Source organism: Chinchilla lanigera, unplaced genomic scaffold (assembly GCF_000276665.1).
Source record: "Chinchilla lanigera isolate Chin_1 unplaced genomic scaffold, ChiLan1.0 scaffold00020, whole genome shotgun sequence".
NCBI lineage: Eukaryota > Metazoa > Chordata > Mammalia > Rodentia > Chinchillidae > Chinchilla > Chinchilla lanigera.
Genome location: NW_004955421.1, coordinates 4,848,942 through 4,861,969, shown reverse-complemented (window position 1 = coordinate 4,861,969; position 13,028 = coordinate 4,848,942). Strand labels below are relative to the sequence as shown.

Here is a 13,028-nt window from a genome sequence, read left to right as displayed (position 1 = left end):
GCTATGCAGTTCAGGCTGGCCTTGAGCTCACTTTGTAGCCCAGGCTGGGCTGGAACTTGCAACGATCCTCCTGCCTCAGCCTCCTGAGTGCTGAGACTACGGTGTGCGCCACCACGCCTGGCTTGTAAGTCTATTCTTGTAGTGTTAAAATTTTATTCTAATCTTTCATTATTCTAAGTAATACTGCCAAAAACTATATTCATAAAGCTTTTCAGTATTTATGAATGTTTCCTTACTCATGGATTCCTAGAAGTAGAATTAAATGAAACAAATGTTGTTTCAGTTCTTTTTTGTTATTATAATCAAATATCTGAGGCAGACTAACTTTATAAAGAAAGGTCTGTTTAGCTTACAGTTCTGGAGATTCAAATGCAGTTATAGGATGACACCATAGCCAATGGCAGTAGTACATGTGGGAGAAAACGAGACTGGGATCCCACAGCGCCCTCCAAGGGAACACTTTCAGTTGGCCTAAGGACCTCCCACAAGGCTTCACCTCCCAACGTCACCCCGCAGGGCACTAAGCGCTCTGCACATGAACCTTGGGGTGAGCCACATCCAAAACATAGCAGTGGTTTAAAGCTGCAGCCAGATGTCTTTCCTAAAATTGTGCCTACTTACTCTTCCCAAGCAACTGAAGAGTGTCTGCTTTTACTGCACCTTTACTTCTAGTGAATGTTGTACTTTTATGTTAGCAAAAGGTCAATTTATACTTCATCATGTAGTTACTAGGGTCATCATATTGCTTCCTTCTTCATTAATTCTTCCAAACCTTTGCTGCAAATGTTTCCCTCAGTCTGCCAGGTGGATGGCTTTGTTTTTCCTTTATTTGCTCCTTAGATTTGTAAAAAGTTTGTAGATAGCATCAATTATGCCATTCTCTTTGTGATTTCTTCTTAAAACCTGCGGTCATTTATTCTACAGTGTTCATGAGGTTTCATTATCTTCTCTTGTTCTCCGATTTCTGAAGAATGCATGTGGAACTCCTCCTTCTCTAGTTCCTCAAGCTTAAATCTGAAGGGTGAGAGGACAGAAGGAAGAGGTGGTGCTGAAATGTCCCAATCATGACTACTTGATCCAGGCTTTGTTTTTGTATGTGATCTCTCCCTCTGCTGAGCAATGTCTGAAAATTTGCTGTTTCCCACAAAGGAAGTGTTAAGTGCTTTAGTCCAGGTGGCTAATAATGAAAACCAGAATGACACACTTTACATTGTTAGTGGTAGTTATGGTTAGGGTAGATGGTAGGATGGGGGATTTGTTCACTTTGTTTACTTTTCTTTATTTTCTAAATTGTCTATGGTGAGTCCTTTTTAGAGTAAGAAATATTTTCAGAAAGTTGAAAGATTTCAAAATCATCAAGTAGAAAGAGTCTTTGATAGGATGTAACCTTTTCCTTACTTCCAGAGAGGCCACCAGGATGGATGTGCAGTTGTGAGACAGGCCTGCAGGGTGCAGGGAGCAGTAGCTCTGGGTGTTTCAGCTTGACCATTGCTCTAGCTGGACCATGGGTACCAGGGTTCCTGGGTTCTTTCCTTAACTTCTTGCCCAGCTGGATTCACTCCTGCTTGCGAAAAGCTGACAAAAACAAGGACAATAAGATGAGCTTCAAGGAGGTGCAGAACTTCTTGAAGGAGCTCAACATCCAAGTGGATGATAGCTACGCCTGGAAGATCTTCAGGGTGAGGCTGGGTCTGTGTGGCAGTGGGGCCTTGATCCTGCTTCAGGCCTCTTCTGAGCCTTGTCCACCTGGCTGTCTTGGCTTTGCAGGAATGTGACCACTCCCAGACGGATTCCCTGGAGGACGAGGAGATCGAAGTCTTCTACAAGATGCTGACCCAGCGAGTGGAGATCGACAACGCCTTCGCAGAGGCTGCAGGCTTAGGGGAGACCTTGTCAGTGGATCAGTTAGTGACATTTTTGAAGCACCAACAGAGGGAGGAGGAGGCGGGGCCTGCACTGGCCCTGGCCCTCATCGAGCGCTATGAGCCCAGTGAGACTGGTGAGGGCCTGGTGGTGCCAGAGCCACACGGCTGGGAGAACCCCGAGGATACTGCAACCAGAGAGAAGGGGCACCAGCCTCAGGGCCCCTGGGCAGTGCTCACCTGGCCTGCAAAAGCAGGCAGATGGGAGACAGGACTCCAACATCACTGCTTCTCTCTGGACCTCAATTCTCCTCTTGTTCCTCTTTCAGAGGGCCTTGAGGACCCCTCCCCAAGAATAGAAAAAGAGGTGGCTGGAAAAGCCGCACTATTCCTACCTTCTGTGAGTCCATTCTGAGCCCAGCTTTGAGATGTGACAGAACAGAAAAGATGGAGCCTGGCTGTAGAGGGGGGCTCCCAGCTAGAGGCCAGAGAAAGAGATGAGACCCTGCTCTCCGAGGCCTCTTGGTGTGAGGATGGAAGGGGAGGAGGCAGGGCCTCACTCTGGGGAAACCACAGTCTGGCTGGAGACAGACTTCTGCCTCCCAGAGCTGTGGAGGACCAGCTGGGGATGGGCAGGCAGAGGGAGGAGAGGGCTCCTGCTTCTGGAGTGGCAGCCAGCACATGGGAACCTCCTCCCTCCCAGCCAAGGCGCAGCGCCGGATGACCAAGGATGGCTTCCTCATGTACCTGCTGTCAGCTGATGGCAACGCCTTCAACCTGGTGCACCGGCGAGTCTATCAGGACATGAGCCAGCCGCTTAGTCACTACCTGGTGTCCTCCTCACACAACACCTACCTGCTGGAAGACCAGCTCACTGGGCCCAGCAGCACTGAAGCCTACATCCGGTGCGGTCCAGGGAAGCCTTGGGGGTGGGAGCCGTGGTGGGACTCAGGACAGGACCTGGAAGATCCTAGCTGCACCCCTACTCACAGGGCACTGTGCAAAGGCTGCCGCTGCTTGGAGCTTGACTGTTGGGATGGCCCCAACCAGGAGCCGATCATCTACCATGGCTACACTTTCACTTCCAAGATCCTCTTCTGTGACGTGATCAGGGCCATTCGGGACTATGCCTTCAAGGTGGGCATGCCCCTACAGGTGGGGAGGGAGTGCCAGGGGCAGCAAGCCCTCCTAACATGGCTTTGGGCTTGCAGGCCTCCCCCTACCCAGTCATCCTGTCCCTGGAGAACCACTGCAGTCTGGAGCAGCAGCGCGTGATGGCACGACACTTGCATGCCATCCTGGGGCCCATGCTGCTGGACCGGCCACTGGACGGAGTTACCAGTAACCTGCCTTCCCCAGAGGTATAGGGGGTGCCCAGAACAGAGGGCAGGAGACTTGCCAGGAGGCCAGGTGGGCCCTGACCGGTTGCCCCTCCATCCCCAGCAACTGAAGGGGAAGATCCTGCTCAAGGGGAAGAAGCTTGGGGGGCTGCTGCCCCCTGAAGGGGAAGGTGGCTCTGAGACCACTGTGTCAGATGAAGACGAGGCTGCTGAGATGGAGGATGAAGCCGTGAGGAGCCGGGTGCAACACAAGCCCAAGGTTCAAGGGGGAGCTGTAGGGATGGAGTAGACCCAGGGCCGTCCCCACACCCATGCGCATTCGCCTTGTCTCAGTTCTGTGGCTGCCATTCAGACCCTCTGCCCCTTCTCTCTGTCTGTCTCCCCCTGTCTCTGTGTCTGGGTTTCTGGCTCTCAGTGCCCACCTCACCCAACCCCTGGCTCTAACCCGGGCCTCCCCATGGCCCCCAGGAGGACAAGCTCAGGCTGGTGCAGGAGCTCTCTGACATGGTCATTTACTGCAAGAGTGTCCACTTTGGGGGCTTCTCCGATGCCGGCCCCTCCAGGCAGGCTTTTTATGAGATGGCATCCTTCTCTGAGAACCGTGCTCTCCGAATGCTGCAGGAGTCTGGTGAGTCCCTCCCTGCATGCAGAGGTGCTACCCAGCTGCCTGACCATGTGCGCTGGCCAGGGCTGGTCCTGGCCTCTCCCTGCTCTGGTGAGTCCCGCTGCTGACTGAACCACATCTCCCTTCAGGAAACAGCTTTGTCCGCCACAACGTGGGCCACCTGAGCAGGATCTATCCGGCTGGCTGGAGAACAGACTCCTCCAACTATAGCCCTGTGGACATGTGGAATGGGGGCTGCCAGATCGGTATGGGCCAGCTGGGGCTCGTGGAGCTAGGGTGAAGGCTCCAGTCCTGCGGCCAGAGGCTTGGGGGCTTGCAGTACGAGGCCTGGGGACCTAACCAGGGTCAGATGCAGGAGTGTATGGAGCTGGTAAACTGTTTGGAAATATCTCCCTACCAGTAAGTCAGTGTCTGAAAATGCACAATTAGCACCCTAGGCCTTGGAGTTTTGCCACCAGAAATGATATGCATGACCAGTGTGGTAGGTCTGTGAAGACAGAAAGAGAGCAGCAGTCATTGGGTGATACTGGATTCTGCTTATGACTCACATGGGACCCTAGGCTTCAGTGTATCCTGAGCAGGCTGGGATCAAGGGCCTCGAAGCCAGTCCACAGTCTGTGACTTCGTTGTCTTGCCTGTAGTGGCCCTGAACTTCCAGACACCTGGGCCAGAGATGGATGTGTACCAGGGCCGCTTCCAGGACAATGGGGCCTGTGGGTATGTGCTGAAGCCTGATTTCCTGAGAGACCTCAACACCAGCTTCAATGCACGTGCTCTGACTCAAGGGCCCTGGTTAGCTCCAAAGAAGCTGAATGTGAAGGTATGGCCAGATCCAGGAGGGATAGGTACTCATGGTCCTCCCTTCCCCGTCTCTGCCATTTTTGAACCCTTAATTATCCATCACTTTTCCTCAGGTCATCTCAGGGCAGCAGCTGCCGAAAGTCAATAAGAATAAGAACTCAATTGTGGACCCCAAGGTGACAGTGGAGATCCATGGTGTGAGCCAGGACATGGCCAGTCGCCAGACTGGTGTAATCACTAATAACGGTACGTGCTGGGTCCGGGCTGGGCCCAGCTCCTGGTGCTGAGGTCCACGCTGTTGATACATGACACCTGTCCCTCTAGGCTTCAACCCACGGTGGGACACAGAGTTTAAGTTTGAGGTGGTGGTGCCTGAGCTTGCCCTTGTCCGCTTTGTTGTGGAGGACTATGATGCCTCCTCCAAGAACGACTTCATTGGCCAGAGCACCATCCCCTGGCACAGCCTCAAGCAGGGTGAGTATCTGTTGGGGTGTGGGGATGGCCATGGTCGGGCAGGCAGGGCCTGGCTTCTTTTGGGCTGGAAGTGGCTATGCCTTGGCATATCTTCCCTGAGTAACTGGAACTCTCCTCCTTACCCATGTGCCTACCAGGATACCGCCACATCCACCTCTTATCCAAGAACGGAGACCAGCATCCATCAGCCACCCTGTTTGTGAAGATCACACTCCAGGACTAAGGCTTGGGGCATCCAGTGGGTTCTGCCCTGGGTGGGTTAGGCCCTGTATCCACACCTGGAGCCAGGACTAGTGCGGCCACTCCAACCTCTGGCACTGAGCCAGAGACCCCGAACTGCCTTTAGCTCTAACACTGTCAGTGCTGCTGCCTCTGTGGGGTCCCAGGAGCTGGCTCAGTGGCTACAACTGTCCTTAATTCCGTTAAGAAGAACATTGCGGCGCTCTGCACCCTTTGGCCAGCCTTAGGTCAAGAGTTTTTATAAGAATCACATTGAAAGTAAGCCTTGTGATCTCCTTACCTGCACACAGAAAGTCCCCAGGGAAGTGGGTGTGTGCGTGCGCATGCATGTGTGTGTGTGGGTGGGGTGCATGCGCGCCCATGTGTTCCATATTCATGGAGTTGTCTGGAGAGAGGAGCAAGAAACAAACCCCTCTGTGGAGGACACAGCCTGCAGGGTCACAGAGCGTTGTTCCCTGAGAGGGGAACCCAGCAAATAATTGGGCTTGAAAGCACATGTACCATGCCTTGTGCAGGTCACCAGCGTTTATTGACAAGGAGGATGGGGATGGGAGCTCCAACAGGGTGGGAGCAGCTTCCCCGATGGCTCAGAAGAAACCCAGCTTCTTTTTCTCCTGCTGCTGCTTCCACTTGGCCATGCTGTAGAACTCTTCCTTGGATTTCCCAAAGATATCTTGGAAGTCAGAATCTGAGAGATAGGACTGGAGGGTGGGCAGGGAGCGGATGCAGGGAAAGGGGTCACTGGAGCCCAGAATTCTGTCCCACCCAAAGGTGTCTCAGGGCATCATACTGCCCCACATCTCTGTCCAGCGCCTAGCGAGAACACGTCTCCAAGGCCACTCCAGCACAGTTCTAGATAGATACGGGTGCTGGGGCAGTGAGTGGCAGGGTCTGGATGCTCACCTCCTTGCGGGCGGGGTCCACACCCTGCGGCAGGTCTGCAGCAGCCTGGTGCATCAGCCGTTCCCGGGGCAGACTCCCACTGACAACCATGCAGGTGTCACTGACACAGCTGCTGGCAGTTGGCCTGGTGCTGGCGATGCCGGTATTCATGTTGGGGCCCTGCTCCAGCTCCTTCTGTGAACTGTCCTGGGAGCCCTTGAGGGCCAGCCGTGCCAAGGGACCTGTCCTCCTATTGCCCAGCCTTTGGGATGGCTGAAAGTTGTTGACTTCCTATCCAGAGAGGGGCCTCAGGCTGGGGTAGAGGGGAACAGGCAGCCCACAAAGAAGCCACACTAAATCCCCTGGCCCCCAACTACAGCCCTGCTGCCTACTATTGCCTGGCCCCTGCCGCTGTCTGCCATCATCCATGCTACCCGAGTCCAGACCATTGTGGGGGACTCTAGGGGTCTTAGTACTCACCGCTGTTACCTCAGAGATGGCACACCCTGATCCCAGGCTTCCCTCCATCACTTCCTCATACGACTGTTTGTTCTGGAGGTAAGAATCAGGGCTGGGACAGGAGGGACTTGAAACTAGGTCTCCCTCATATGTGCTGGAGGCCCTTCACCAGAATAGTACTCCCTCCTCCAAATTAAGAGTGGAGCCCGACATTTAAGCCCACACTCACCATCCATTTGTAGGGATCCCAAGCAAAGAACCATCCTGTGAAGGTGGCAGGCTCATGGCCCTGCTTGACCAGCACAATGGGTGTGGCCAGGCTCCTCCCTGCTGGGTGAGTCTTCAGGTATTCCCGGCCCCAGGCCACCGCCTCCTCCTTCCATTCACCTGCAGCTTCTCCAAGCCACAGGAAGACCTGGGCCACAGGGGAGGCCTAGCCTGGGGCAGGTAGATTGGCTGCCTGGAGCCAACCACCTCAGCCCACTTCCCTGTCTGTCGGATTGCCTCAGACCCAGTATGCACATCCCTGGTCAACCAGACACACAGAGCAAGCCCCCCACAAAGAACGTCACAAGCATACATGCAACGTGCAAAGCTTTACCTAGTGCCCATCGTGTGCCAGGCACTGGGGCTTCAACAATGAAAATACTAGGCAAAATCTTCGCCCTTGAACAGCTTTCATGAAGGAGCAAATACGTTTGTCTAGGGAGAAAGCGAAGAAGTAACAGTCCTGGAGGAGGTGAGGTGCCTGGCGTGTTCAGGAAACAGCGATAGAGCCATAGAGGCTGGAGCAGAAGGAGCAAGGGAAGAGTAGGAGGAAATCAGGTCAGCTGAGGCTGGCTGGGTCGGGTGGGGCCGCAGGAAGGGCTTGAGGTTTTCTCTGGGTGAGACAAGAGCCCACAGCCTCATCACTAACTCAGTGCCGCAGACACACCCCACACAGATGTACTGACAGAGACACACAATCATGCGTTGCTACACAGCCAGACACAGTTACTCACTATTGTCAAACATACAGCTACACACAAAGCAGTCACACCTGATTAGCAGTCACACACACCAGGCAGTAAGACCACTGTAAAGTCATACAGAAACAACTGCACAGGCACAACCAGTCACCAGTCACACACCTGGTCGGTTGCATGGTGTCCCCGCCCCCACAGCCTCACCATCTGACTAATCTGGCCAGTCCTAGTCATGGCAGTCACTGACAGTCCATGACTGGTCATTCTCTCACACAGCCATGTGCACAAGGCAAATGCAGTCACATGGCACCATGCACTGATACACCGTCAGTCTCTCCACTTTTAGCCAGCACTGACACGTTCAGCCACAGGCCCGCAGTCACCCACAGACAATCTGAGGGCACACAGTTAAAACTGCACATCTGGTCCAATCACACGAGTCCCAACTAGAGTCATAGTTTCCTGCAATCTCACAGCTGTCACACAGCAAATCAGACTCATCCGTGGTCTGCTGCCACACAACTGCAGTCAGTCAAGGTGTCACACACCATCACACATGCTCCCGGTCTTCTGTGCAGAGTCAGGTGGCTAAACACACACACCCAGTTGCACAAATACAGACACACCTCTGTCACGCACCAGCCAGCCAAGAGTGGCTGCATTACCTCCTGCCAGGTGTCCAGTAATATGACGTCATACTTGTCTAGGTCCTCTTGGCCAAAGAACACCACCTCTGTGAGGACCAGGCAGCCCATCTGGCTGGAGCACTCGAACAGTCGCGGCTGGAAGCCGGAGGCCTCCCCAGGGAGCCTGGCCAGCACAGGTAGTAGCAAGGTTGTGAGGAGTCAAGGGTGCTGTTCTTCCACAGACTGGGTCACACTGGCCCCGCTCGAAGGGGCCCCCAGCCCAGGACAGGGAAACAATTTCTCTGGGATCTGAGCTCTACCCACCCCGTAATTCCTCCAGGAGCACCTGCTCCTCTCTGGCTTGCAGGGTCCCTTTCTGTCAATGGAGAAAGCAGATCAGGTGATCTGTCTAGCCTCAGCCAGCTGTGACACAAGCTACCCAGTGACTGTCCCAGAAATTGGCATTAGGAAAGGAGGTCGGGGGCTCAGAGGGTGGGGCCTGAGCTAGGATGGGAGGGTCCCCTGGACATTCTCCTAACAGGGAGCTGGCTTCAGGTCCAGGGTGGAAAGAGGAGAGCTAGGCTGAGCAAGGGGATCATGGGACTGAGCTCAGAAGACTTGGGGAGGAATGTGATGAAAGACTTAGGCCCCACAGACCCATCAAGAGCACCCTGAGACACAGCTCTGCCCCTGGCACTTTGCTCAAAATAGTGATAATGCAGGGAGTGGACTCTGCCAGCAGAGGGCACCATTGTCCTGTAGCCTGGGCATCCTGATCCAAGTTACCCAGGATTAAGTGTGGGCTCCTAAGGCCTGCGGGTGGCATGCTGAAGTCCTCAGTTCCAGCCGTATCTCTCCACATCTCTCCATGCAACCCTAATTAGTGACCCACGCTCTCAGTTCCTCCTCCGTGTAAAAGTACCTTCCTCCCTACCGTGTTACCTCTTGCTGGGGTAGGGGGCCCGGCCTCCCAGCACCTCCCAGAAGTGGGGAGGCTCCTGACCCTCCAGAACAGTTTCCTTGTTATTTCCAGAGATGACAGTGACCACCATCCGCGCCATCTCACGTTGGTCACCGTTGCAGCCCTGGCAAACAGTTGGATAAGCCCTGCAGGGGGCATGCTTTTACCTCCGTCCTCCATCCCACCCACCGGGGCCTGAGCCATAGGAGGCCTGAGCTGATAGTGGGGCGTGCGTGAGCAAGGGATCTCCTTTTCTTCCCCTCCAACCCTCAGTTTTCCCCACTGTTCAGGGTCACAGGATCTGGAAGCCTCTCTGGATCCAGAGCGTGGATGGGACTCCCAGGATTGGTGGTTAATCATGGTTCATGCCATAGATCAGAGAAAATTCCAGCAAAGTAGACTAGGCCTCCCCACTTCTCCCAAGAGACCTGGAAGGACTATGCTGATGTTCAAGGCAAGAAGGAGGGGAGGCAGCTTGTGCTAAGCCCTAGGGGACTCCGAGGTCAACCTGTCACTTTCCTCCTTTAACCCTCACTGGCCTATCTGTGATTGAACTGGAAGCCTGCATCCGGTGGAGGGGACCCATGCCAGTCTGACACCACTGTCCCAGCTGCGAGTCAGGTGGCCAGTGCTGCATGTACCTTCCCAAACCAGAGGTAGCAGGCATCAGCTGTGACCAGCAAGAAGATGTCACTGGAGATGAGGGATGAGGCTCGGGCTGGCACCTCCAAGGTCCTGGTGTTGTGGCTCTCGGTGCCTTGTACATGGAAGAGCCTCGTGGCCGGTGCTGACTGCCCCTTCCCATTGTTTCCAGTGATCTCCTAGAAGAGGGCTGGGCTTTAGGCTGAGGCGAGGGTTCCTGGGGGCTGCCTCCCTGTCCCATGAGAACCAACTGCCTCAGAGCTCAGGCTACCATTGTCTTCTGGACTCTTTCTAGATGGACGCCTCGCCCCATCTTGGAGAGGTCAGGACAGTTATTCAGGCCTTGAAGGTAGAACACGGAACCCCTTTTGGCTAAACTTCCTGGACTATGCTCTTGCTTTGTGCCTACCCTGGGACCTATCTGCAAATGGGGGATTGCAATGCCCACCGGTGGGGGTCACCCTTGAAGCTTCTGGGCCTGGGACAAGCACCAGGAAACCAGGGGCTCGAAAGCTAGCCCCAGGCCTGAAGAGAAGATATTTGGCAAGGGGATGGAAGGCCACAGGCACATGGGAGACCGGTGGAGCTGCTGCCACAGTGGCAGAGTGGCCCCTACCTCGAAGACCACCAGCTGACCCTGGAAGATGGCAAGGAAGTGGGGGGGCTCGCTGCCCATGGTCACATGCACCTGCACCAGGGCTCCCTGGTACATAAGGTCCAGCTCCTCGGCGTTGTAGATCAGGGCCTTGGTCTCATCTGCGGTGGCCTGGTGGCCCTGTAGGAGTTGAGGGGTGATGGTCTGGTGCCACTTACAGCATTCATTCTCAGATCCCACCTCTTGGGCTTGAAGGTGTGCACCACTCCCTCAGGCCAGCATACCTGCCATAGGTACAAGATGTACTGGACACGGCCCAGCTTCTGGTATGTGTAGAGGACAAGATAGCAGCTGCCTGAGCTCAGCTGGCCATGATGCCTGGGGTCCACAGGCTGCCTGGCTCGATTCTGGATGCACCACATCTGAGGAGTAGAGGACCAGTGGGAACAGGTATCTGCTCTATCTAACCCAGCCTGCCAGTGTGCCCCAGCCAGAAAGCTCTCCTTGGCCTCTCAGACACTTCTTATCTGTGTGGGAATCTACACAAGGCTCACCCCACAGTGAGCCATCCCGCGGTGAGACCATCCTGTGCTTCAGTTTTTCCTATCTGCAAATGGGGGATCACAATGCCCACCGCACTTCACCCCAGCTCGGTGCTCTTCTCTTGCTTTGTGCCAGGTCTGCAGTGACCCTTTCCCCACAGACGTCACACCTGTGCCGCCTGCCTTCAAGTAGAACTTTGAGTTTGTGGGTGCTACCTGGGTAGACAAGTGGTGAGGACCCTGGAGCCTGTAAGATGGCCCAACCCTTGCCCCACATCCACCCTCAATCCTGACCCCATTGGAGCCTGCCCCGGAGAGGGGCAGATCGGCACCTGCACAGCTGCTCCCTGCGCAGGCCAGGCAGCAGGAGTGTGACTGGAAGTGAGGCCTAGGCGCTCTGGGGAAAATTCCCTTCTTTCTTTCAAGTGTCATCTAAAAAGCAAAGCTTGCTTAAAGACTTGGAATGCAATCACTTCCTCGCATTTGCCAGTGTAATTTCTTGTTCCTGTGGGTAGCCACCCGTGAGTTTTGGAGCCTGCAGACCCACATCATACCCCTAGTCTGCACAGGCTGGCAGCGAGACCATCCTGCGCTTCAGTTTTTTCTATCTGCAAATGGCGGATTGCAATGCCCACCGCACTTCACCTCAGCAGGCAGGAACACAATGCCTTGGCATCCTTTAGCCACACGCCGCCTGAGAGCTTCTCAAGGGAACTTCTCCAGCTTAGGGCATCCAAAGCCCTGACTTTATCAGAAGAGCTGACCCAGACAACATAGTAACCAAGAGTGACCTAGCTGGCAGACAAGCCTCTTGGCTCAGCACCGCCCCCTTGCCACTCATCTGCCTTTGAGCCTCCCTTACTTTCCCCTCCGTTTTCCTGCCTCTTTCCCTGTCTGTCCTGCCTCTCCCGAGCCCCCTTATCCCTCTCTGCACACCCTCCCTTTTCCCTTATCTTTCTCCACCCTATCTCCTTCTACCCTGTCTTTTCTCATCCTGCAGCCTTTCCAGTCTCCTTACCCCTCTACTCCCATCCCGTCTCCCTCTCTGCCTGCATTTCTCCCTCGCCCTTTCCCGTCCTCCGCACCGGGTTTCTTCCTACTCACCACCTCTGTCCATCCACATAGGGGCAAATGCAAAAGGAAGCTTGTGTGTCTCCAGCCGCAACTTAACTTGTGAACTGGGACCCAGCAGTCCTGTTTCCATAATCTCAGAACCTCCCCATAGCAGCCTTGAGGCCAGATGGGACCTGACCTCATTTTATGGAGTTGTGGTCTCATTTTATTGTCCTTATTTTATGGATTTAAAAATTGAGGTGTTAAGGAATCAAGAGCTCTACCTACAGGTCCACCAACAAGCTAGTGTACAACCTTGCACTGTACGGAGAGTGGGAGTGCACCCAACCCCTGCGGCTTCCAAACACGGGTCTGCAACCATATGAATGGTTGACATTTTAGGACAGATTGTGTGCTGGCAGCTGAGTGCGGGGGGCTGTGATAGATTATGTGTTGGTGTGTCCCTGTGGGTTGACGATTGTGTGTGACTGTGATGGTGTGTGATATAGCACATGTGCAATTTCATGTTTGCAGTTATGCACCTGGTTGCGATGGCACAATTACAAGGTGCATCTGGGCCCATATTGTCATTTGTATGGGTTGTACATATAACAGGCACAATTAGCGTCTAAGTGTTATGCTGTGCTGGACCTCTATGACTGGGAGCGGTCATGGCTATCAATGACTAGGCATGACGGGGTATGAGCTAGCTGTAAGGGAGTGTGTGTGCTTGTACGTGTGTCCCTAGATGCCCCCGATTGTGTGTGGACGTGCACGTGGGTGTACCCAGGTCACTTTAGATAGTTGCCATGCCAGCCTATCCCGGTGTGCCCGTCTTCCTCCAGTGCCCCTCACCTCCACCTTCCCAGAGCCATCATCCACCATCCTGAGCTGGGCCGCTAGTTCAGGCTGGCTGTGTAGCTTTCCCACATCCAGCTTTACCTGAGTCAATTTACCTGAA

General features: G+C 54.4%; 2 protein-coding genes across 15 annotated transcripts in view; one reads left to right on the top strand and one right to left on the bottom strand.

Moving 5' to 3' along the window:
* The window catches only part of Plcd1 (phospholipase C, delta 1), a 23,944-nt gene extending 18,340 nt beyond the window's left edge, over positions 1 to 5,604 (top strand). For all 3 annotated transcript variants that reach the window (XM_005383725.2, XM_005383723.2, XM_005383724.2), the window contains 12 exons: positions 1,550 to 1,679; positions 1,768 to 1,999; positions 2,566 to 2,767; positions 2,855 to 2,999; positions 3,074 to 3,223; positions 3,306 to 3,461; positions 3,671 to 3,830; positions 3,956 to 4,072; positions 4,469 to 4,647; positions 4,742 to 4,874; positions 4,953 to 5,102; positions 5,240 to 5,604. In XM_005383725.2, coding sequence (XP_005383782.1) covers positions 1,550 to 1,679; positions 1,768 to 1,999; positions 2,566 to 2,767; positions 2,855 to 2,999; positions 3,074 to 3,223; positions 3,306 to 3,461; positions 3,671 to 3,830; positions 3,956 to 4,072; positions 4,469 to 4,647; positions 4,742 to 4,874; positions 4,953 to 5,102; positions 5,240 to 5,325 — 1,840 coding nt within the window. In that variant the 3' untranslated portion in view covers positions 5,326 to 5,604. The remainder of the gene's footprint in view (positions 1 to 1,549; positions 1,680 to 1,767; positions 2,000 to 2,565; positions 2,768 to 2,854; positions 3,000 to 3,073; positions 3,224 to 3,305; positions 3,462 to 3,670; positions 3,831 to 3,955; positions 4,073 to 4,468; positions 4,648 to 4,741; positions 4,875 to 4,952; positions 5,103 to 5,239) is intronic.
* Positions 5,605 to 5,840: 236 nt separating this feature from the next.
* The window catches only part of Vill (villin-like), an 18,442-nt gene continuing 11,254 nt past the window's right edge, over positions 5,841 to 13,028 (bottom strand). For 8 of the 12 annotated variants that reach the window (XM_013513699.1, XM_013513708.1, XM_013513701.1 and 5 more), the window contains 10 exons: positions 12,923 to 13,023; positions 10,757 to 10,894; positions 10,494 to 10,652; positions 9,877 to 10,056; positions 9,217 to 9,359; positions 8,314 to 8,458; positions 6,913 to 7,098; positions 6,705 to 6,776; positions 6,246 to 6,515; positions 5,841 to 6,015 (listed from right to left, as the gene is read on the bottom strand). In XM_013513699.1, the coding sequence (XP_013369153.1) occupies positions 5,869 to 6,015; positions 6,246 to 6,515; positions 6,705 to 6,776; positions 6,913 to 7,098; positions 8,314 to 8,458; positions 9,217 to 9,359; positions 9,877 to 10,056; positions 10,494 to 10,652; positions 10,757 to 10,894; positions 12,923 to 13,023 (1,541 nt within the window). In that variant the 3' untranslated portion in view covers positions 5,841 to 5,868. Of the gene's footprint in view, positions 6,044 to 6,245; positions 6,538 to 6,682; positions 6,796 to 6,912; positions 7,099 to 8,313; positions 8,459 to 8,598; positions 8,651 to 9,216; positions 9,360 to 9,876; positions 10,057 to 10,493; positions 10,653 to 10,756; positions 10,895 to 12,922; positions 13,024 to 13,028 lie in introns of those variants that run through there. The other 4 variants (XM_013513707.1, XM_005383713.2, XM_005383721.2 and 1 more) reach the window with 4 other exon arrangements.